Below are 26,809 nucleotides of genomic sequence, written 5' to 3' on the forward strand. Positions count from 1 at the left end.
AATATTACCACGAAGTTTCATTTGCCTCAACTACTATCAAATTGACCTTTATTTAAAAAGGTTACTTTATACATTCACTTTTCTTATTTACCTTATTTGCACTGGTCTGTAACCAAGCAGCTGAGTATGAGAATGTTATTATCAAACAGAAGTTTGAGATAATTACCTAGAAAATTTAGCCTCTAGATTTGCTCTAACTTTGATAGTGAATCAGACATTAAATAAATTGAGATGAGTCAGATATTTGGTTCTTCTGTGTGACATACCTTTCCATAGAAGCTGATATTTGTAAAATTAATTATCTTATTTTTAGTCCATTAAGATAAAATTTCAGTCATAATAGTAAATAATAAATGCAACAGATAATCTTTATGTATTGTTATCAGGAATGGGCCATCAGCCTTTAATGTAGCTCTGTCTAGTGACATCCTAATGAAAGTTTAGGAATGTGAGTAACTTGTGTGGGCATAAAGAATGGATAAATTAATATGGTGGCTTAGAAGAGTAGCTTAAAATTTAAAAAATAATTCTAGGTAATCTGCTAAGCTTCTAACACAGTATGCCAATTGGATACTTTACAATAAAATAATTGCTAGTTGGCTTAAAAATGCAGGGTCTGGGGAGGAGGGGAGGGAAGAAAGGAAAGGGGGTTAAAAAAAAGAATTAAGAAACATTATGCATTTGTACTAGCTTCCTATGATGAATATAATCATTGTATACTACAAACATGTACCAATAAAAAAAAGAACTAAGTAAAAAGATAGGAGAAAGAGAAGAAGAAGAAGAGGAGGAGGAAAACAGGACAAGCGCTGGGGTTGTAGCTCAGTGGTGAGTGTTTGCCTAGCATGTACTAGGCTCTGAGTTTCATTCTGAGCACCATTTTCAAAAGCATACACATGTAAAAGAAAACCCAAAAATGTGCTCTTATTATTATTTTAGAGGTGCAGATCTTTATAAAGCATTTCTGAAGAGAATTTTTCAAAGTGAATAATAAATTAACAGATGATCTTCCATTTTGTATGGTTTACAAAACTTCAAAACAATATATTCTTGATTTAAACTGTGTAACATGTTTACTGCCATCTTCCTTTATTTTTATTTATTTATTTAAAATTTCTTATATAGAAAAAATCATGCAATATTTAACTTTTTTGTATTTGATTTATTTTTCTTAGCATTATGGTCTCAAGTTCTATCTGTTTTCCTGGAAATAACACGATTTCATTCTTCTTTATGGCTGAATGGTTTTCCAATGGGTATATACACCACAGTTTCTTTCCCCATGGTGTTAGTTACTTCTCTCGTAGGGGAAGGGGTTTATTTGGCTTACAGTTTGTAGAGGTTTCGGTCCATAATCAGCTGACTCTAAGGCAGGGATGACAAACAGGCATTGCAGAGGAGAAACAACAAGGTGTCCACACAGTAGCAAAGGCAACAAGATAGAATTTAATGCATCTTTCTGCTTCTTTTATCTGATTTAGACTACCAGGATTAGGGCGGTGCCAAACTAATCACTCATGTGTAGTGGTTTAGTTATCATACAACCTTGACCCCAGCATCACATTCTAGATTCAACTTCCTCTTGAATAGAAAGTCCCACCTCATCTGCAGAAGGCTTTGGGGGGACATCTAGATACAAACCATAACACCCATTTAACTGTTGACAGGCATCTGGGCTTTCTCCTGAGCTTAGCTATTATGAATTGTGTTGCTCTAAAGATGAGTATGCATGTATTGCTATAGTATGATATCAGTAATTCTTTCAGGAATGACCCAGGAGAGGTGTAGCTGCATCAAATGCCATTTCTAGCTTTAGTTTTCTAAGGTTTCTCCATATTGATTGCTGACAGTTGTACTAGTTCACAGTCCTTCTAATATGTAGAGGGATTCCTTTTTTCCCATGTCCTTGACTCCATTTGCTGTTTTTTGTGTTTTTGATGATAGTCATTCTGAGATATTATGGAATTTCAGTACTGCTTTGATTTGCATTCCCCTACTAGCTAAAAATGTTCAATATTTTGGGGGTACTATTGGCCATTTGCACTTCTTTTTAGAAGTGTCTATTCACTTCATTAGATCATTTTTAATTGAGTTGTTTTAAGTGGGTGAAGTTTGAAGTTTATATATATACATATATATATGCATATATATATGTGAGTAACTGGCAAGAATTGCTTTTGAATCTGTGGATTGTCTTTTCCTCTGACAGTTGCTTTCTTTGCTATGCAGAAGCTTTTGCATTTGATATAGTCCCATTTGTTGATTCTTGATATTATTTCATATACTAATAAAGCTTGGTTTAGCAAGTCTTTGCTTGTGCCTATGGCTTTGTCTTCCAGCAAAATCAGTTTCTATTTTTATATGTAGGTCTTAGATCTATTTTTAAAAAATATTACAGTATAACTTTAATTTTAGTATCATTAGCAGATTAGATGATAAAGATTCTCCCATGAGGTACAGACAATAACTATTCATTTCTTTTAAAAATTACTTTCTGGGCCGGGGATTTAGCTCAGTGGTGCCTCTCCTGCCTTGCAACCGCAAGGTCCTAAATTCGATTTCCAATACTGAAAAAAAATTACTTTCTGTAATATTTTTAAGATTTAGTTTTGATATTAATTATAGAAAAATTTAAAAGAGAATTCAGTAATGTAGAAAGGGAAAGATTAAAATCACTGACAACTCAATGCTGTGTGTCTGTGTATGAACACACAATTTAATTTGTATTGATGCTAAATAGGGTCAGTTACTATGTTATGTCTAATTTTTGTTTACTTATTTTTCTTTTCCAACTTTATGAAAAAATTAAACAAAATTTAAAACAAAATAATAAAGAATAATAATCTTTAATACATTGTATATTGTTATCTTCAAAGTAGAGTACAAGACCGACAAAAATCCTCACTCTTACAAAGAAGAAATAAAAAGATATTAGTTCAACACTTTATTTTCAATGAACTTGGAGAAACTAGTATAAATGAAACAAATTAACATATATTAAAATATTTTTGAAACAACAGAATAGGAAATTTATGTAATCACCTGAAACTCTCCCCCTTCCTATTTGTCTTCCATTTTGCTCCACATTTGCATTTATATACCTTGATTTTCTCTTATAAGAGAAACCAAGTGATATTTAATCTTGTGTGTCTCATTTATTTCACTTAACATTATGTTCTCAAGTCACATTAATTTACCTACAAGTTCCTCAAGTTTACCTCTCTTTATGGTAGAGTTTATCTTTCTATTGTGTATAAGTATGATTTTTTTAATCTATTCATCTGTTGATGGACATATATGCTGCTTCCAAGATCTTGCAAATTATAAATTGTGCTGCTAAAAACACGGGTATACACTTATCATAATAATAGGATAATTTTAATCTCCTGGGGAAGATGTTTAGAAGGGGGAGAGCTAGGTCAAATGGAATTTCTATTTTTAGTTTTTTTAGGAAGCTCTACATTGATTTACATAGTGATTATACTAATTTTCCTTCTCTCCACTGGAGAAGAGTTTCTTTTCTCCCACATCCCCACCAGTATTTGTAATTACTAGACTTTGTCTATGACAGTCATTCTTTCTGGGGTAAGATGTGATTGCAAAGTTGTTTTAATTTGCATTCCTCTAATAGCTAGCAATGTTGAACATTTTTTCATGTACTGTATTTATTGACCATTTGTACTTCTTCTGAAAAATATCTATTCATTTTTGTTGCCCAGTATTTTCATTGGATCTTTTATTTTGAGGAATCTATTTTTTTCGAGTTCTTTATACATTCTAGATGTTAGTCTTCTGAATAATTGCTGGCAAAACTTTTTCTCATTCTGTAGGTTGTCTCTTCCCTTTGTTTGTTGTTTTCTTTGCTGTCCAGAAGCTTTTTAATTTGATATGAACCCATTTTGATTTGCAGCAATATTTCTTGTACCATTGGGTTTCTGTTCAAAAATTCCTTGCCTATGCCTGTGTCTTCAAAATTAGTATCTATTTTATCTTCCAGCAGATCATATGTTTCTGTTTTAACATTTAGATCTTTGATCCATTATGATTATATTTTAGTACAGAATGAGAAATAGGGATCTAGTTTCCATTGTCTGCATATGAATAACAGTTTTCCTGAGCATCATTTGTTGAAGAGGCTGTCTACTCTCCAAAGTATACTTTTGGTCCCTGTGTCAAAAATCAGATGACTATATATGCCTGGGGTTGTTTCTGTTCCAGTCCATTGGTCTATGTGTCCACTTTTTTTGTGCCAGTACCATTTTTTTTCCTTCTAACTTTGTAGTATAACTTAAAATCTGCTATGCTTCCTGCTTTGTCTTTTTTGCTCAGAATTGTTTTGATTATAGTTCCCTGTTCCATATGAATTTTAGGGGTTTTTTTCTAGTTTTGTGAAGAATATTGTTGGTGTTTAAGTAGAAATTGCATGAATCTATTGATTGTTTTTGGTAATATGGTCATATAAACAATATTAATTTTCTCAGTCCAACAATCGTTGACTTGCCAATTTCTAATGCCCTCTTTAATTTCTTTGTTCAGAATTCTATAATTTTTATGTTCAGGTTGATTCCTAGGTCTTTATTTTTTTGAAGCTATCAAGAGTGGAATTGTTTTCCTGATTTTTCTTTTTGGTGGGATCATTACTAGTGTACAAAAACACTATTAATTTTTGTGTGTTTATTTTCTATCCTGTGACTACTAAATTTTTCAGATCTGGAAGTCTTCTGCTAGAGTTTTTTTGAGCTATTTTTTTGTAAAGAATCTGTCATCTCCAAATAGGAATAATTTAACTTCTTCCTTTCCTATTTTTGTTCCTTTTACTTCTTTCTCTGGCCCGATTGAAAGTTTCAAGTACTGTATTGAACAACAGTAGTGAGAATAGACATTCTTGTTTCATTGCTGATTTCAGAAACAATGCTTTTGTTTTCCCCATTCAGAATGATGTTGGTTGGTGATGACTTTTATCATTTTAAGATAAGGTCCTTCTGTGCTTATTTTTGATAGGGTTTTCATCATGATGGGATACTGAATTTTGTTGAAGCTTTTTCTGCATCTATTGAGATGGTCGTGTGATATAACTATCCTTCATTTATATTGTGTATTACAATTATTGACATATATATTGAACTATCCTTATATCCCTGGGATGAAGCCCATTTGGTCATGCATGGTGAATGATCATTTTAATGTACTGTTGAATTCTGTTTGCAAGTATCTTATTGAGGCCTTTTTCATTGAAGTTCTTCAACAATATGGGCCATTAGTTTACTTTTTGTTGGATTCTTATCAGTTTTGATATCAGGATAATGCTACTTTCATGGAATGAGTTTGAAAGCATTCTTTCACTTTCAATTATATGCAAAAGTTTGAGAAGTATTGGCAATGGTCCTTCTCTTAAGTTTACCAGAACTTGTGTGCCTTTCATTGTTGGTAGAGTTTTTATTATTGCATCAATGTTATTGATTGTTCAGGATTTTTATATCTTCTTCATTCACATTTGGTAAGTCATATATGTCTAGAAATGTATCCATTTCTTCTAGATTCTTCAATTTGTTGGTTAGAACTTTTTTAAATTGTTTCAAATAATCCTCAGGATTTCAGTGATACCTGCTGTAATTTTATTCTTTTTTCCAGTTCTAATTTGTTTGACTTAGGTCCTCTCTTTTGGTAAGATTGGATAAGGGTTTATCAATCTTGCTTCTCTTTTCAAAGAAGCATTTTTTTAGTGAATTAGCCTTTACATTATGTTATTTTTTGTATCAATTTCAGCTCTAATCTTGATAATTTCTTCTTTTTTTTACTCTTCTGGGTTTTGGGTTGTGTTTTTCTAGGATCTAGAGATGCATCATTAGATTATGTATTTGGTACTGCTATTTTTCCATTGTAGGCATTTGTAGCAGTCAACTCCATTTTTAGAACTTCATTATGTCTCATGGGTTCTGATATATTGTGTTTCAATTGTCATTTGATTGTATGAAATTTAAAATTTCTTCTCTGGTTTCTTCCATGACCCATTGATTCTCCAAGAGTGTATTATTTAATATGAATGTGTTTGTGTCTCTTCTTTGGTTAGCTTTTGCTGATTACTGGTTTCATCCAATTCTGATCAAATATGATGTATGCATTTATTTTAGTTCTTTTGTATTTATTAAGACAAGCTTTATGACCTAAAATATGTTCTGTTATTGAGAAAGCTTTTTCGGCTGCTGAAAAGAATTTATGTTGCTATTATTTGATGAAGCAGTCTATAGATGTCTACTAAATATACTGTTCTATGTAATGGTTCAACGATTTGTTGATTTTTTGACTGGCTGACCCATTTGTGAGAGTGGGATATTGAAGTGCCCTTCTGTAATTGTATTGGATCTATCTATATTTTTATGTGAAGAAGTTTTTGTTTTGTGAAACTAGTATGCTTATATTTATTGCATATATATTTATAATTGTTATATCTCTTAGTGAATCATTCCTTTTACCAATACGCATTGACCTTCTTTATCTATTCTTTATCTATTCAAAATAGATATATCTATCTATTTTGAAGACAACTTCATCAGAAAATAGAATAGCTCCTCCTGCTTGCCTTCAGGTTCCTACTTCTTGGACTCTCTCATTTTCCATCCTTTTGTTTTTATTCTTTGTGTGGCTTTGGGGATAAGGTATGTGTCTTGTAGTCAATATATAGTTGGATCTTTTTTTAATCCAATGTGCCAGGGTGTGTCTTTAATTGGAGAGTTAAGATTATTTACATTGACTGTTATTATTCAAACATATGTACTGAGTCTTGTCATTTTATTGTTTTTCCAGTACTTGATTTCTTTGTATTTTCCATGCATTTGGCTACTATCACAGTGATATTTGCTCTTTTCCTTGGATTTTTGGATGTTCTTGTCCTTTTTGTCTCTGTTTAGGATTTCTATAAATATTTTCTAAAGTACTGACTTGGTAGTCATTGTTTTCTATAGTCTATTGCTATCACAGAAAGTCTTTATTTCTCCTTCAATTTTGAAGGACAGACATAGGGTATAGTAATCTGGGTTAGCATCAATTTCTTTAAGGTTTGCAAAACTTCATTCCATTCTCTCCTGATATTTAAGGATTGTGTTGATAAATCTGTTACTATTCTTATGGGTTTGATCTTATAGGTAATTTAGCACTTCTAACAACTTTTAGTATTTTCTTTTTGTTCTGGCATCTTCAGTATGATATATCATGGAGAGGTTCTTTTTTGGTTATGTCTATGGTGGGTTCTAAATAATTCCAGTACCAGAGTATCCCTCTTATTTTCTATATTTGGTAAATATTCTGCAATAATTTCAGTGAATAAAGTTTTATGCTAGTTGCTTTTTATTTTCATCCCTTTCTGAAGATCAATGATAACCTGTATGTACTTTTGAAGACATCTAGGTGATACCTATTTGAGATCCCAGTAAAGTTGCTGGAACTACATACTAGAGATCTGGTTTGCAGATAAGAATTTGGGAAACAAATGAAATGCTATTTCCAGCCACAGATCTAAATAGACTGATTCGGGCTCTACTTCACAGTCACTAAATCATAAAAGCACAAGAAAGGTCCTGCAATCTTGTAGTTGTATCCACTGAGTTCCAAGGGTTCCTTGGTCCTGGTCCCTGTAGTAGAAGTAAAGAAGGCTTCAGAGTGTCTTCTAGTGTTGAGAATGCTTCTTTCCCTAAAATACTTGGCCAGGGCAAGTAAGATGCCCTATACCTTTAAAAAAAGTTTTGGTTTCCTTAGTAAGTTCTATTATCCTCCACCAATCACCCTTTGCCAAATCCTGTCTCCACAACTAATGTTTTCTCTGAGATGTTATAAAATGATATATAAATGAATCTTCAAACATGCCTTCCAGTCAGAAAACCACTCATAAAACACCTATAGGAAAATATTCTGAGGCCAGGACAATTAAATTTTAGCTTGAGGGAAAAGGAAGAATTCTGATATTAAATATTTCATCTCAATTAAATTCATGTACCTCAAAAATGAAACCAGAGCAGTAAAACTAACTTTAGAAGTAAGCTTTCTTAGGGTACAGTGTTTTTTGTCTATACCTGATATATATATATACATATATATGTATATGTAAATTTTGAGGATAATGTATTCTGATCATTTCAACTGTAGATACAACATATTATGATATTATTTTAGCAATTATGTAAATACAAAATTATTTTCCAGCCTCTTCATTTGTAGATTGCACTTCACATAGGAAATTCTGGATGGAGAAATTTTAAAAGCAAATACTCATCTGTTTAAACACCTCAAAGATGTTGTTGTTTTCTGTCCAAATACCAGCTAGGAAAATCAATATTTTCTTCTGGACAGAAATGATTTTGCTGCTTAAGTATCACCAAAATGCTTTCTAACAAAACTATGGCATTCAATCTTAAAAAAAAAAACAACAAAAAACTGTGAAGATGAAAAGGAGTTGGAGCTGTTAAGTAAAAAAGTTTTGAAAATAATGACATAATAATGAGATTAACTACAGATATTTAGCTTTCTTAAATAATTGCTCCTTATTTTATGTAATGATTAATTAGCTTTGCTGCTTGTATGTAACAGAATTTTCCAAATACTAAGTCATTGCTCCTAGGCTTGCCCCCACCAGCATGTGGCTACTTATTGGCCTTAAAAAATTGTGTTAAACATTGAAGTCTTTTCAAAATAATCTAAGAAATAATTACTAACTTGTAATAGTTATTTAATCATTTGAGTCAAATGTCATTTTTAGAATTGATAAAAATGAATCATGTTACCATAGCCTTTACATAAAAATTAGACAAATTATTTTAATTTCTTAAAAACACCACTTATGATCTTCAATGCAAATATTTATTTTGATTTCAAATATTTTGCTATTATATGAAATAAAATTAAACAATTTAGTATACATATATGAATTTTTTCTTGTTCACTTACCAACTTTTCCAAGGATTTGACATGGTATTTAGTAATCCATAATATAAAATCAAACAAAAATCAATGAAGAAAAAATCAAGTAGGTATCATAGATGGGAAAGAAATTCAAGAAGAAAGGAAAGTTAAAATACATCTGCCATCATTGTGAGGATTATATTTATATAAATTTCTCATAAAATATACACATGGTGAATAAATAAGCATTAACAAAAATCTTGAAAATTTTATTAAAGAAAAACAGACACATAATTCAGTTAAGCTTTGATTATGAGACACTAAATTGATAACAATTTATATTTAGCTGATAATTATTGAATCCATGAATTATAAATACTTTGTGATAAATATTTGCATTTCAAAAGTCATAACCAATGGAAGAACTGTTTTTTAATGTCTATTTAATGTACTAATTGGATGGTACTAAGAAAATCAGTGTAGTAACAGCTGCACATGCAATTGAATTTGATGGGATTATAATTATAGAGACAAAAATTGCTAGCAAAGTAAACAGAGTGAAACTGCTGAAATGAAAATAGCACAAACTGATTTGTGTTTCTCTGAAAAATTCCAGGTGTTGTCAAAGTGGATTATGGAGATGTGTCAGTCAGAAAAACACTAAGAGAAAATCTGAAGTGTAAGCCCTTTTCTTGGTACCTAGAAAACATCTATCCTGACTCCCAGATCCCGAGACGTTATTACTCACTTGGTGAGGTATGAATTATTTATTTTGGTTGTTATAAATGTATTTTGCAAATGGAGCAATTTCTAAAGAGCTTACTATTTTTTCATGTACTGAATAAAATGCTGTAAGGCTTTTTAAATAGATCTATTTAGATGACTTTATTTTTCAAGGACAAAAAGGATCCTAATTGTAGGGAACTGTAAAAGTAAGGGGAAATTTTTAAACTGAAGAAATAATGTTTTCTTGTTCCTCTACATACATTTCTAAAACTTTTGGTCTTACAAATATTAACTCTTAAAATATTTCGTGAACTCCAAAGAGCTTTTTGTTTACGTGAGTTAGAAATATTAATATTTGAAACTAAAACTGAGTTAAAAATTTTATAATTCATTAAAACAATGTAATAATCAATTGCATCATAATATAAATAAAACTTTTTAAAAAATAAATATGTTTTTAAATCAAAATCAAATAGTGAAAATACTCAGACCAAAATCTTTTATATTTTTGTAAACTGTGCTAAAGTCTGCTTAATAGGAGACAGTTGTATTTTCATATGTGCTTTGATATTTAGCCTATTAAAATATGATGCAATCAGTTGAAATACTCTGGAAAACTTCATACACACATGAGAAAGTATGAATACTGAAAGTCGTGTGTTGGTATTTTATAAAAATGATAAGACTTTCATTTATCTATATCATTTTTCCAAAATATTTTATTTAGTAGTATACAAATGGCTTCCTCATAGCTCTATAACACATATTAATATGTATTTAGAGGCTCAAAATAAGAATGATTTATCCTTTTAATTATATGCTCCATACTAATAATTTCTCAAGAGATTAGCTTTCTGAGTCAAAGTTAATTTAATATTAGTGCTGATAAAAGCATTTCACCAGCAATAATACAATGCATATGGCAAATAATTTATTAATTATGCATGACGTTTGTTTTAAGTTGCCACATTTGTAGGCCAAGATGGTAGACTATCTAGCAATTTATATGGCTCCATATATTACTTTTTTGATCACACTGTTTACTGCTCTGAGACATTATAAACACATTTATGTGTAATAAAGTAGAAAACAATGAAAGAAAAAATGCTTGACCTAGATGGAACCCTCACTGAATTGTTTTTAATGACTACTTTGTATGCTTTATCCACCCTTACAGAAAAATCTCTAGTTCCTCCTTAACTGTGTCAATATTTATTTATAGAAATTTCAGTTCACATGTGTAATCTGAACAGTAGTGAAAAGTTCTGTGTGTAATAACACTGACTTATACTTTCTATGTATGTGACTATAGACAGTCCTGCCTCATATTATTTTTTATATGTACCTTGTGTTTTCTAGTTCTGCTAAATTCAAATACAAGTTCTAGGAGCTCCTAGAAATTTCTTAGTATTTTCTCTGTAGATGATCATTTCATCTACATATAAAGATTTTGCTTCTGCCATGCCAATCCTATCCTAGTTGTGTCATTTTATTGCCAGACTATTTTGGTGGGGACTAGGTTTCAAAGTTTAATGGACAGATAAAGAGTAAGCATATCTGCCCTTGTTCCCCACCTTAGGGAGAAAGCATTGTATCTTCTCCATTTATATAAGGCGTTCTCGCTGGAAGTATGGAGTACATGTCTTTAATCTGTTGAGAAAGTTCTGTTCTACTTCTAGTCTCCTGATAGCTTTTACCATGAACAGGTATAGAATTTAGTCCAGTACTCTTTCTCCAACTAGTGACAAGATCATATGGCTTTTTCCTTTCCTCTGTTAAAATGATGACTTTTGGGGGTGGATCTTCCAATGCTGAACCAACACTGCCATCCCTATAATAAAACAACGTTCTACATACTGCCAGATCTGACTTGTAAGAGTTTGTTTTGTTAAATAAATTTCTATCTATGTTCATACTTTTTTCTTCTATTATCTTTATCCAGTTTTAGGATTAGCACAATGTTGATTCCCTAGAATGAGGGGAGAAGTGTTCCTTCTTTTTTCTGCTTTAATTGTTTGATATAATTTATCAGTTAAAATGTTTATAAGCCTGCTGTTGTCATATAGGTAGGTTTTCAGAATATTATTTTGTTACTGCTATTTGTTTACCTCTACTAAGGAGTATTTTTGCTGTTTTTTCTAAAATATGATATACCCATGTGAGTGCTGATATCACAAGGATTTATATTCAACACACAGCTTTTATGAGAGTGATTTTAAAATAAAATAACCTTTGCATTGCAATCCACTGAAGATCTGTGATAAAATACCTAACACTCTGTTTTGTGGAGTGTGTTTAACCACACACCTCACAAAACCCTTAGAAGAAAGATGTGTTTCTCTTCTTGTAATAAAGTATTTCTCTCATTGTTGACAATGAACACAAATGACTAAATGATAATTTCTTTTTTTCCAAAAAGTTTGTGTGGCCAGGGGCTAAACAAAGACCAGAAACCATCAAAAAGGACTTTTTGCAAATTCCCTTGGACCACTAGGTGAATCCTGAGACTCAGGGCTTTGAACCAGAATGAGATATTTATTTCCAAATTAAACAACAAATTTTATGCTTTCCCACACTACACTAAGGAAACCTAATTGACTTCCTTAAAAAGTAAAAATAAAATGTGGTGTGGAAAAATTCCTTTCTACAACCTATTGATACTGAATTAGCTATCTTCTGTAGTGGATCAAGTTGCTATACTTTAATTTCTAGAAATACTTTGTGAAAAACTTTTAAAGAGAGACTTTAAACTTTTCAAGATATTTGAAACATATCCACATGAGGTAGCATGATATACTGGAAAAATCTCATGGTCTAGAGTTAGGCAGAGGAAGGTTCAAATTCTGGGCTCACAATTTCCTACTTCAGCAGTGCCCAGTATCCTCTCTGTACCTCTATCAGCAGAATGGATATTCTCATACGGGGTTTTATTGATGATTGGGGACAGAGCATGTAGCACAATGCCTGGCACAAAGTAGTAGCCCAGTAGTTATGCTTATTATAACTGTTATAGCCATTTACTGATTTCTTGCTCTCTTAAAAATTGCTCTGGGTGACGTATATGTATAACACTATGTAACAATGACTCCTTGACTTGAGTTTTGTTATTCCCTGATAAGGAAACTGATCTGTATGTGCTCCTCTATGTGATTGGCCTATGAATCACATAACTAGTTAATTATTGAAGTCAGGTTTCAAATACCTCCAAATCTAACACTAATTTTTGATATTTTATTTGACTGGGAGAAAATAGCTGATTTTATTTTATATATATATATATATATATATATTTATTTATTTATTTAAAATGCTTTTATTAAATAAAAGCTTGAGCTAAATCCTGTGTTATATTCTCTGGGTGCAAGACTAAATGAAGAAAGATGTTTGCTATTAAGCCATTCTACTCAAATGGGCAGAGGATGACAAGAGATGATCAAACAATCAGTAGAAATAAAAGGTGTCATACATGAGCTGTATGGCATGCCATCAGCCATTGTTTCACAAAGCCAATAAATTTTTTAATTCTATGAAATATATTGTTTTGAGATTTCTGAGTATTAATATGCTGTGTTTTTCCACCTTAAAACCAGCTTTAAAGAAATACAATCCAGCATCAGTTTCCATGGAAACTGAAGGGCAAATTCACCAAACACTGCTTCTCAATTCAATTTTGTGCAGGCATGTATAAATAATTTAAGATGGACATCTTTCTTGATAATGAGTTTGTGTTGAACTGTTAATGGACAACAGTCATTTATTCAAAGCTTTTTCTTCCTTATTGCCTGTCATTAACTACATTAACTATTATTGGAAGAATGCAAAAAGCTATCTTCTTTATTTAAGAAAGCATTTTCTCTCTAATAATTAGATTCTCAATGTTGTATCAGATGCACAAGCTACTTGTCATTAAACAAAATTATTTTTGAGGTATATTCATACTACTGTACTTCCTTATTAATTTTCAATAAGGGTTTTAGCATTTAGCAATGTATATATTCCTAAAACTTCACTGTTTTTAAACCTCTCTCTATTTAATATTGTCATATGATGGCTATTATAACATTTGTATTTATAAATTTCCTTGCTTCATTGGAATATGTAGAAGCCAATATGGTATTCAGTTTTCTCTCTCTTACATGTTTACATTTTACTTAAATAATTGAATTAATACTCTACCCAGCCCATAAATTACATGCAATTTCCAATGAGAAGTTAAAAGCTATGTGATTGCTTTGCACTAATACCTTTAAGTAACTTAATGAAGTATGTGCCTTCTAAACTCAGTAAGCAGCTCAAAATGGATTAAGGAAGTTGAGCTCTGTGCAGACCAAAATTTTTTAACTACCCCTTAAGCTTATGTCGATTTAACACAACCCTTCAGCTTATGTAGATTTAACATGGGAGGTTCTGATATTGTTCATATAAAGACTAATTCAAGTACAAGATTGAAAAGTGGCTTAGAATATCCTGGCCCAAACTTGGGGCTATGACAGGGTAGCAGTCTCAAAAAAGTAAAAAATCCGTAGTGTGAGATATTTGGAACACAGACCTATCAGAAAGCAAAAGGAAGGAGAAAAGGTTGTCTGGAGCCAAGTGACTTAAGTCTTGGTGTTTATAATTTTCATTTGCATGTTGGCGAAGATATTTTGATACCAGACTATGAATTTTGCATCTTATACTAGCCCTCAGCACTTTCTTTTCTTCTAATATCCTTTAACTATAGCAACCTGTTAATGACCTTGCATATATAGCATTGTATTTCTAAAATATTTTAAAACCAAATTGTAATAACTAAAAATAGACATCATTGAAGCTGCTTGAAAGATTTAAGGGTAAAATCAGGCACTGAAAAATGCAGAAGCTAAAGTCTTTAAAGGTTTACCCTCCTTGTTGATAGTCTGGAGATTTATTTATAGATTCACACTGTGCTTGACCCTTTAATAGGATAAGCAGTAAGAAAGCCTTCTTTTGGCTGATTTACACACATGTGGATGGTATAGTCATGATTATTTTTCCAAAAGTCTTGGGGATGTAATTGTTAATTTTCCTACCAGGATAACAGAGTATGTCTATTTATAGGCAAAATATGTTAGTCTTCATCAGAGTTAACCTTAAAGAATGCTGGTCTGAAGGAAGTAAAAGCAGCAAACAAATATATGAAAAAATGTTCAACATCACTTGTCATTCAAGAGATGCAGATGAAAACAGCACTGAGATTCCACCTCACACTAGAAAGAATGGCTGCTATCAAGAAATCAACAAATAACAAATGCTGCTGGGGTTGTGAGGAGAAAGGAACCTTTCTCCATTGCTGGTGGGAGTGGAGGCTGGTGCAACCACTGTGGAAGTCAGTATGGAGATAACTCAAAGAACTAGGACTAGAGGTCCCATTTGACCCAGCTATTCCCCTGCTGGGTATCTTCCCAAAAGAATTAAAAGAATCATACCACAGTGATATATGTGCACCCATGTTTAAAGCAGCACAGTGAATAATAGCTAAAGCTTGGAAGCAGCCCAAGTGCCCATCAACTGGAAACTGGATAAAGAAAATGTGGTTTTTTTATATATAAAATGAAGTACTACTCAGCCATAAAGAACAAAAAACTAGAGTCATTTATAGCTAAATGGATGCATATCAAGGCCATACTCTTAAGTGAAATAAATAGGATACACATGTGTAAATACCAAATAGTTTCACTAGTGTGAGAAACTGATAGAGTAAACAAGGGTTAAAATGATTTAAATGAATAATTGATAATTAAAAAAAATTTTTTTTTTTTTGGTACCAGGGATCAAACTTGGGACCTTGCGCTTTGTCTGCAAGGCAGGCGCCAGAACCACTGAGCTAAATCCCCAGCCCAATAATTGATAATTTGAAATAGGAAAAAAGGTCCAAAGATGAAGGAGTGAAGGGAAGGGAAGGGGAAAGGAAAAGAGGGAAAAGAAAAACTATGAAAAAAGAAAAAAAAAAGGAAATTAAATCTATGTAAATAGGGAAGGGCAGAGTGGGTGAAGGGTGAACAGGTAATGCAGAAAAGAAAATAAGAACCAAGATATATCATGTACAGGTACAAACACTCAATGATAAGCGTAAATGAATTATATACCTAAAATGTACCAGTAAAAGAACTAAAAAAAAAAAAGAATATCGGTCTGGGTAACTAACCAGTGAACAAAATAAGCTACTTTATCTCCTGAATTTTTTTTTTTTGCTTCACATTTCTATTATTTTAACTGGAATTCATTCTAATATTATTATTTAATATGTATTATCATAGAGAACTGCAACATTTACTGATTTGCAAGAATTCATGTGCTGTAGAGTTTTTAGAACTTTCAGATGTTAGAAGGGTTTGATCTCATTGTGATGGGTTTTCTAAACCACAGACCCCTGCCTCTAGTTATTCTCCCAGCTTTGATGTCCAGCCAGCCTGACCATACTTAAGCTCCTGTATTACATTCTCTTAGTATCTGGACACTGTAAAGGACAAAAAAACATTACATGGCAGAAACTACCAAACCATATTGAACGTGGAATAATTAGAACACATCGAATATAGGACATTTTTGTTTGTTTTTCAAGTAATCCTGAAAATAAATCTACTTCAGAATTCTTGAAAAAATCAGCAGTTGTGAATGTTTTTTAATTCCCCCATTAAAACAAAAAGAATGCTAGGCAAACTGAGAGGTTAGGGACAATAGGGGCAAAGGAAATGAAAAGTTCACATAACAAGAGAAGAGGTGAACAGATGCAGGGAATCTGAAAAAGTAGAAGGGCTTTTTTTTACACTTCAAAAAAGTACAGTAGAGGCAATTCTAGATTTGTTAAATTAGAAAGGGCCCTGTCATCAATTCCTCTTGCTTAAAATATCGAGGAAAATTGGTTTTATGCAAACGGAAAAAATAATACAAAATGAATGAATACCCTAAGACTAAATAATAAGAATAAAGTATCATTGAAAATAATACAAACACACCAAAACTCTATGCTCCTAAGACAAAGGGAAAGTGTAAACTAATTATTAAAAAGAAGCAAAAATAAATATTGAAATTGTTAAAGTATAGAGAATAACGCTATAAATCAAAGTTAGGAATTCTCTGATATGAGCTTCAAGAATACAAGAAAAATTAGAAAATATAGGAAAAAATAATTTCAGCAATGAACACTAAACATTTGAGAAGGCATGATCAATAATTCAAAAAGAGCCAGGGATTTAGCTCATTGGTTCCGCTGCCTGCCTCATAAGCGCAAGATCCTGAGTTCAATCTTGGTACAAGAAAATAATAATAATAATAATAATAATAATAATAATAATTCAAAAAGAAAATGCCATTGGGATTTCAGAAAAGAGAGGAATGTTTAAATAAAGAAGAGACTTTAAAATTATTTGATCAAGAGTAATATACATAGAAGAGGAGCAACAAAATCCAAAATAATATTTCCTAAATGGAAAATCAGTGCAATGAAACAAAATGAGTATTAATAACTATAAATCAAGAAAACTTCCCTAAAAATAAAATTGAACCTAAGTGATGAAAATGCACACTACATACCTGGAGTATCCATAATAGACAATACCAATATCTATTGTAATAAATCTATTATATTTTAAAGAAAAAAGTCAGTTTAGCATCTAAGTAAATATAATAAAGGTGGAAAATACAGTAAGTTAAGTATAATAAGGAGGAAAAGCCAGATTGCCATGAGACTTTTCAGAAACAACTTTTTATGCTGGAAGTAAATGCAGGAACATTTTAAAGATACTCCAGACAATACATTATCAGCCAAAGACTTCAGATCTACCAAACTGATTTTCAGGTATAAAAGACAGTGTTAGCTATCAACATACAAGAACTCGGAGTATTGTTCCCAGTAAAGAAAACATCACTTGCCCATTTTTTCAGACCTAAACTTTGTATATTTCTTGAGGTCTTTTTTCCTCTCACAGCTCATATCCAATTTAATTGGAAGTCTTGCTGCTTTGCCTTAAAAAAAATCTCAAAAACTCCCACCCCCATTATTATCCTTCCGTTCCGAGTACCTTTTTCTTTCTTGCTAGTCTGACTTAGTATGCTGCCTACTTGTTTCGCTGCTTCCAGTCCCCGCCTCTACTCTGTTCTCCTGACAAAAGCCAGAATAGTTATTACTATTCTGTACTCACATTCAAAGAGCTATGGTTCTTTACATTATTTAACCTTGGAAAATTCTCTAGCCTGCCCTTTGCTCGCTGTTTCACACGTGGCCCCATTGCTAACCTGCTATTTCAGTATTCTCAACTAGGTATAGGGAGCATATATTAGTTGTTGTCCTGAAATGCTCTTCTTTAGATGGAAATATCACTTTCTGACTTCTTTAAATTGTCTCTTCAAGTATCTTCTCCTCAGAGTGAACTTTTCTGGTCTTCTTTCCAAAATAGCACCCCTTCATCAACTTCTCTACCCTTACTCTCCTTTATATTTTTTGTAAGGTTTCTTGATATTCTGATGGTATAAATCTGTCTATTGCACTCTTTCCTTCTAAAATGTGAGCTCCACAATGGAAGAGAGTATGTATATTTTATTCATTCCTATATCTTCCAACCTCAAATAGTGTTAGGCGTGATGTATGTATTGTCTCAATAGTATTTCTTGGTTGAATTAATACATTGGAAGTACTACAAACAAAAAAGAAACTGTTATAAAAAGGAGATTGATAATGAGTTGTTACTGAGGGAAAATATTTGGGAGATATTCTTCAATTCTGTATTTAATTTTCAACATTTAATGTGTCATGCTATCAGATGCATATTAGATTATGTAGTGGGATATACTTTAAATTTTCTGTTGTCTGTTAAAGGGGCAATAACTTAAAAAACCTCATTCGGTAAAGGCTTGTGATTGTTAACTAGTATCTATTCAAGTACTGTACCAAGCTCCTAGCAGAGTCCATTAAATCAGATAGAACAGCTTACATTTAAAAAATGAATTATTTTGTGATATTACTATTAAGTATTATGGCAAAATATTATTCTATACTTTTATGACACTAAATTGCAGTAATAAAAAATAATTTTATTGCTTCTCAAAAAGTTTATCTTTTATGAAAAGTTATAAAGAGACCAATGTTAAGTATTTGAAAACAATTCTACTTACATGTATATAATTTGATCAGACTGTTACTTTTCTGATATTCTACTATGTATAGTATATATGGGTATATTTACTATATCATCTATCAATTATTACCTCCTTCAATATTGTCTATCTACAGATCCTGAGAAATCATTGGCCTGTACACTCAGTTCCCTCTAATTCCTGAACCAACCAAAATCAGATTCAGGACATATTTCAAACCTATATTGCCCATATGTGTTTTGCTTCTGGAAACCTAAATCCTTTTCTTGAAATATTTATTGTGTTTTCTATACTTTCTAAACAGATTTATTGATAAAATCATTCATGACTGCTCTCTAGTTCAGCGCATTGGAACAGGGCTTGACCTGCTCTTTCCAATCCATACCAAGTGTGAACTCTGATCTCCACTATTCTCATCTTCTGACTGGGGTATTAATGCAAATGATAACACTGTTCCCAACTCCATGAGCCAGTACTTGACCATGAGGTTATTCACCACACACAAAGTTAATCATATAAATTTAATCCATCTTCTCTGTAAGTTTATATATAAATATCTGATCTTACTAGTTTGCCAAAGTGGAAAACTAAGATGTCAAATCAATATATAGCTTGTATATAAAAATATACAAGTAATTTTATTGAAGGAACACTAAAACATGCATGTCCTAATATGGGTTAGAGATATAAAATTCTCACACACAGGTTGCATAATTACAAATATATATTTAGAGTCAAAAATAAGGAAAAGCCATCCAAAACAAATCATTCAATAGAAGGATCCTTCTTCCTCTTCCTCCTCCTTCTCTATATTAATTTGTGCTTGATTTAGTAATTTTAGCATCTTGAAAATAAAAGACATTTGTAATTATATTTCTCTCAAATATTCATTAATTTATGTTAATTAGGGGATGAATACAGTGTTTGAGTGTAAATCAAGAATCTTATGTCTGCAGTTGGCAATTTAATCTTGGTTCTCAATAATCTGCAATGTGAAATTCCAGTTAACTTTGTAACAGTTTCTCTTAGGGTCAAGCATTTTCATTAAGTTTGGCAATATGAATGAAAGAAGATACATGTTTTAGTCACAGAAATAAACAACATAATTAATATTTATTAATGCACAGGATAAACCATACCAGGTGAGACTGAAAAATATAATGTATTTAAAATTTTTAAGTCTATTAGAGTAAAGGGTACATGGCCATTAATCCCCCTCAAAATATTCCCCCTGAGATCAAGCACATCAGTTCTTGTTCTTGGCACTTTCTGAAGCAGTTCTGTAAATGCTCTTTTGTAAGTACTTTTAGTTATTCTATTGTGGCTGCCTTGATGTCCTGAATGGATTCCCTGGATGGAAGATCAAGAATGGAGTGTGGTTATTTGGGTACAATTTGCCTTAATATTTACATTTCATGGTCATTTTGACTTTGGAGAAGAGCCAGAATTTGCGTGGTGCCAGATCTGGTGAATATGGCAGAAGGACACACCATAATGTTTTTATGAGCCTGCCTTTTTTACTGAATAGCATGCAGCAATGGCATTCACCATGTTTTTGATCAACCTCATAAAGACACTCAGCAAAGAGCCACTTTAGAAAGCAGCAAGAACAGTGGTCTAAGTGTGTTCAAAGTAGGGGGAATATTTGGAGGGAGGTTAATAGCAGGGTGCCTTTTACTATTATTTTTAAAAATTTAAACATTCACCATATATGATGATCACTCTTTTTAAACTTGAATATTTAAACACTGTTTTTACTTTTTTGGATGTGGTAGGTAGTCTGGGATTTCAAAAATGAACTGAGGCTATTTGGGAAATTATTTGTCTTAATCTTTAGAGGATTTGAGAAGAATTCCTAATTCATGCAGATGTTTCTTCTTCTCTGATACTACAACTTGATTAGGTGTTAATGCCAAAGGCAGTGCTGTTCAAATTTACTTCAGCAGGAGTTTACAAACTGAGAATAAGTATAGACAATCAAAAAAGAAAAATAAATATTTAGAGTAAAATATTTTTGGGGAATTTCCTTACAAACTTGCATCATTTAGTGAACAATGTACTTTAATAATATCACAAAGATTTTCTGACTTACCTTCTCTTTTTGTGTGTCTCCCCTTTAGATAAGAAATGTTGAAACCAATCAATGTTTAGACAACATGGGCCGCAAGGAAAATGAAAAAGTGGGTATATTCAATTGTCATGGCATGGGAGGAAACCAGGTAAACTCTTTTTTATCAGCTTACAAATTCAGGGGGAAAATATTGTTAAAACTGTTAGTGTAGGTCATGGCTCATGTGCTAATAACAATAAGTTTTTAGCTTAGTAAAAAAAAATGAGCCTTCAAACCAAGAACTGTTTTGGCTATTTTATCGTTCCAAGTATGTTAAAAGAGTGTTGCAAAAGTAAATCAAAGGGTAATACTTTCAATGAACATACATTTTAAGAAGATAGCTAAATATTTTAGACCCATTTCACTTTATCATGATGAACAAATTAGGGTTATACTTTATTCTACGGTTACTCTGTTTCTTCTGTTACTTTTTATGTGTATCAGGATTTCTACAAGTTTTGAATTTCAATAAAAATTTTAAGTACATGAGTTAGCACTGAAGGCTGACTAAAACCCTAGAAAAATTTTTGGTTTCATCAGTTCAATTAATTCTCAGAAAATTATCAGAGCATAAGAAAGAATTTCATATCCGCTTAAGTCTTGGAATGTGTCTCTACAACAAGGTTGCTCGGTTGTGAGTCTTCTGTTTTAAGAAGCCTTGCTCCTTTGAAAGAAAGAATTCGGAATTCCTGGAAAATGTTCAAAACAAGACAGAGCTTGAGACAGCTGCTGGCAAGTTGGTGCCGAAGTTATGAGTTCTTTCTAAGGGGTGTAAGTTCTAAGTTAGAGTGAACTAAGGTTGCAAAAGGTAGTCTATCCAGCACATGTGGATTCAGGACTACATGGTAACTCTGTACTGTAAAACAAGAACATAACGGGCCCTGTGATGTTTTGATACCATATTTTGCACAGATCCTATATGATTCAATGCTTTCCTTAGAGATGAAACAATTAATAATTAAAAGCCAAGTAGGGTTCCAAAGTTTTACTTCATACAAGAAAATATTTAAAAGCAAATCTCTAAATTATAGTGTTTGTGAAAATAAGTTTATGATGAAAGATCATAGAAAAAACAATATAGGCAGATGGAGGAAAAAAGATTTTAAATGATCCAGCTTATTGTTTTGATTCACAATAAATGAAAGGCCTCTACTGTCACAAACCAAAGGAATTCTGACAAATTTATCTATAAATTGCAAAAGCTTGGGGGAGGGCAGCGAGGGGGAGAAGGGGAAGAGGACATACAAAGAATTAAGATGTTATGATTTTAATCTTATGTATTGCAAACAGGTACAAATAAGAATGAAAATTAAGAAAAACCAGAAGAGTAAAGGTGTGGGGTTTAATTTTTTCACATAAGTATGAATGTAGTCAAGTGTGGACATTTGTTTAAGTCATAAATAATTTCATGAGGAATCCTTGTAGTTAACTTTCACAGTCATCAGCTGGTCAGAAGAGTTTAATGAATCTTCTCCACACAGTGTGCCCACATTCAGGATAAGAAAAAGTGTAGTGAGGAAGAGTTCTAAGGGTCATGTCTACTTTTTTTTTTTTGGAAAAAGTAAAATTCAACATTCTTCTATGTATTGTATGTCTCTTTGGCCAAAATATGTTACTTGAATACACCTAAGTACAAAATCACTGAATTTTTGGCCTCAGAGACACACATGGCTGCTTCTCACAAGTCATTTATCACAGACATTGGATGGGCATTCAGAATTGACTGCTATAATCCATTTCAACAGGTTATGGGGAAAAATCAACTAATCATTTGTACCATAATGATGTACAGAAACCAAAAAACATTCCTTATGATCTCACTCTAATTCTAATGCATACTAAAATGAAAGAGAAAAAGTACTTGACATAAATTACCTTTAAAAATTCAATAAGGTGGCAAGGATAGTGTTAAAAAGGATTCTCATATATTCATATTTGTGTGAATTACACCATTTACCCAGATCATAAGTATTAAAAACTACATTATTTATTTACAAAATTGCAAATACCCCAAATAAGCTTTCCCAATCCCCTGTAACCCTAACTTCATTCCCAGCATGTGGCACAGTGATTGTGATTTGAGAGGCACATAATAAACGAGTCAAACAAAGACATCAGGGTCTTCATGGTCAGAACAATGGGTTTTTACATTTATCACCTCGTAGAGATTGTGAAGGAATAATTTTACCTATTGTCATTGTAACCAAAGGAAAACAAAAACACCAATCTTAGGGGTTCATAAAGTAAGTGAAAAAATAAGCAATAAACAAAAAAAATTCCTGAATACATTCTAATACCTTTACATTGTCAATTTAATGACAAGTGAGAAACTGAAATCATATTTATTTTTCAACCTATGTACTTATTAATAGTGTACACATATATATATATATACAACTAAATATCTATTAAAAGATGAATAGTTAAATAAATATTAATGTATACATAGTAAGGAATATTGTGTAGTCACATAAGTAGCAAAGGAAGGCATATAAGTACTGTCATTGAAAATACAAAATGGGAAAAATCTAGAGTGCCTCTTTCAATGATCCTATTTATGAAAAACATATATGAGTATTTTTCTGTAAATTTATAATATATATATTATATAAGTGTAGTAACCTACTAGGATTGTAATCTGTCTGGAATATAGATTGTTAAGGAGAATAAATCTAAAAGGAAGTTAGGGGGCCAGGGATTTAGCTGGGACCAGGGATTTACCTCAGTGGTTTCACCGCCTGCCTCACAAGCACAAGGTTCCGAGTTCAATCCCTGATACCAAAAACCAAAAAAACAAAGCAACAACAACAACAAAAAATAAAAAATAAAAGGAAGTTAGAATTAGAATAGAGATTTTCACTTTTACCTCACATTTTTGCATATGTTACCTTCATAATAAAAATGGAGACTGTTGAGAATAGAAGGACATCATTTTGTAATATCATCAACTTGACTGAGTAATTTATGAGTAAGCTACTTAATATTTTAGCTTTAATATTTGTCCATAAAATTTATACATCCTGCTGAAGTGAGCACAATATTTGTCCATAAAATGCATAAAAGATTTCTCTGAAATCTTGTTACTTGTCACTAGTCTCTTGTTTCTTATATTTGTCCATTGGCATCAGTTATTCCCTTTATGTTATTTTCACTTATGTTCTCAATTATTTTTTATTTTATTTCAAAAAGTAAAAGCTAAAGTATTCATTCAGTGGCTAATTTCAAAGGCAAAATAAAAATGTAACTTCCTTTAGTATTGTTCAGCTACAAACAGTGACTTGCTTCTAGCTCTATTCTAACAAATACATACTATGAAAAAGTTAAATCATCACATAAAACTCAATTATTATGACTTCTGCTTTGATTGAATTCAGTATTTTCAGGATAATACTTAATAGCAATTTTAGATTTTTCTCTTGCTTATTTTGTAAAAGAACAGATTTTAGGATTTTATTTTCAACATCCCTTTCCTGTTTTATTGCTATTCTTTTATGTTCCCATGGAAGCAATATCTATTTTTGTGGCTTAGCTTTGAATTTTTACAAGTACATTAGCCCCCCAGCCCAAAATACTCTTCATATACTTTCCTTAGCCTTTACACAAAAGCCGTAACAAACATTAAAATGATTGTTAACTCAGTTATATTTCTAAGTTAAAATATTTTATGTTTATTGACAATTACTCTTTAACCATTTCTCTTTGTACAGGAGTTTTGGTAGATTTATTTGTTCTTAAGTCATGGAGATATGAGGAAGAAACTTACTTTTTTGTAGTTGTCTGAAATATTTTCCTTAAATGCTGAAATATTTGAATCAGTGAAAGCTTTTGTAGCTAGAATACTATTTTTTAAAAAGCTATAAAGTGGAAAAATGTTACTAAATTTGAAATAATCATTTTGAGGTACGCTTTTAACTATTATGAATAAAGTTACCTACTATCAGGAATAATTGCAAAATTAGACACTCTATTCCTATTTTTCTTGAAATGTTTTCATTAGCAAGTAGCATCATGTTGATTGTTAAACACTTTAAAAAGAATTAAAGAGGAATTTCATTAATTCGATATAATTTTTACAAGTGAAGGAAAAACCTTACAATTTAGTGATGTAAAATATGGTTCTAGAAGTTATGGGATTATCATCTATATTTCTGAAAAGATGACATGGGCTCTCAAATAATTAATTATTATGAATTTCTACAAGCATCTCAAACTCATCTGTTTCCAAACTGGAACTCATTTTCTTCCCTTTCACACAGATATCCAAAATTTAAACCTAATAGAGAAACTTTATATTTGAAGTCTGATTGGTCAAAAAATCCTGACATGTATATCTAAAAGTGTCTCTTGTCTCCTACTTCACAATCCCTTCATATCCAGCATCTCTGTCATCTTTGCCTATGTCTTCTTTCAACTTTATGACTTAAATACCTCCTTATGTCTGTAACTACATCACTTATATTATACTGGATTTAAATTTTCATCAAAATCTTTAGGAGATGTCCACTGCTCAAAAAATAAAATCCATATTACTTAGTATGGTATACAATGCTCCTCATACAGTGGACCCTTCACTTACGAATGGCCTGACATACGAACAACTTGGGTTATGATAGGAATTTTAGTTTTACCTTACAACCAAAGTCTGGTAGAATGCCGGATTTAACTCAAAGAATTCTGGAAGGAACATTACAACATCCTTGCCTGTGTGGGATTAATTGAGAAATCCTGGGCCAATGTCTCTCTAAGGACAATGAGATCTGCCTGGAAGAAATTCTGTCCTAAAATTATGCATGAAAGAGACTTTGAAGACAATTGACCAACTTGAGTTGCAACCAGCCCTCAAGAACAAATTGAGTTTGTAAATCAAGGGTCCGTGGTAGTTTCTTTCTGATCTGGACTTGCAGTTTGGTCTACCTTGATGTTTTGATAGTCTCTTGTGCTTAAAATATGTGTTGATAATTTCCCACTCTCTTCATGGTGCAAGTATTTTCAAATCTCTACAATTCACTGATACTGTTCCCCAATTTCACTACTGGATCTATCCTGTTTATTCACAAACTTAAAAATTATTTAGTTTCTCTTCTACTAGCTGTTGGGTACAATTTTTCAATCTGCCCAAGACATATTTTTCAGTGGACGAACTATAGTTTTTTTAGATAGATTCTCCTCTTGTCTAGCACACAGCATTACTTGTAAATTTTCATTGTTATAAACCATATTCAATATCCTTGTAGCTGAAGCCTGCTAAGGATCCATACTTACTTCTTTAGAAATGTGTCTAGAAATGAATTTGTAAAATCAAAGTTATACAACATTACAAGGCTTTTAATGTACAGTGACAGATGGTCCTCTTTTTACATTTTCACCAATTTAAAAGGACTAATTACTGAAATAGAAATGACACTCAGGCACTAAATCTGTACTATCTTTTTTGATTCTCACAACCATCTTTGAAGTACATTGTGTTATTGTAATGGTTTTACTCAGGATGGATTTAATGGAAAGTTTGAGAAATTAGTAGCATGATTAAGTCAGAAAGCCAGTTTGAACCTAACTCTGTCTGATTCCAAATCACCTTCATAACCACTATATTTGTACTCATACCCAATCACATTCCCCCAGGACTTTTCATAGTGGCCAATGCTGATGGTGCATTATATATTTTTTTGTATTTCCTCTTTGCAACTTTAGTTTGGGAGAAGCATTTAACATTTTTAAACCATATTCCTACTGTTATCAATGCATCTGAGGACTTAAAAACTAGCATTTAAGCATTTAAAATGATATTACATATTTTTAATAGATATAGTTTTGTTTAAATCTCCATTGTGAGGGTTTTTTCTTGTCATCTTTAACAATATTTCATTAAACGTGTCATGCACGTTGCAAATATTTTTTGACTGACATTTTGTCTGTAGTGTTTCCATATACATACTTTAAAACGCTTTTTGTATACCAAGGGTTTGT

At 31.8% G+C, this 26,809-nt stretch overlaps 1 protein-coding gene across 6 annotated transcripts in view; it reads left to right on the top strand.

Moving 5' to 3' along the window:
- Nucleotides 1-26,809, top strand: part of Galnt13 (polypeptide N-acetylgalactosaminyltransferase 13) — a 568,495-nt gene that overhangs the window by 504,097 nt on the left and 37,589 nt on the right. For all 6 annotated transcript variants that reach the window (XM_004835936.3, XM_087196087.1, XM_087196104.1 and 3 more), the window contains 2 exons: nucleotides 9,509-9,648; nucleotides 20,853-20,951. In XM_004835936.3, the coding sequence (XP_004835993.1) occupies nucleotides 9,509-9,648; nucleotides 20,853-20,951 (239 nt within the window). The remainder of the gene's footprint in view (nucleotides 1-9,508; nucleotides 9,649-20,852; nucleotides 20,952-26,809) is intronic.

Source organism: Heterocephalus glaber, unplaced genomic scaffold (assembly GCF_053883595.1).
Source record: "Heterocephalus glaber isolate CG9 unplaced genomic scaffold, H.glaber_assembly_v1.0 deba00000347, whole genome shotgun sequence".
NCBI lineage: Eukaryota > Metazoa > Chordata > Mammalia > Rodentia > Bathyergidae > Heterocephalus > Heterocephalus glaber.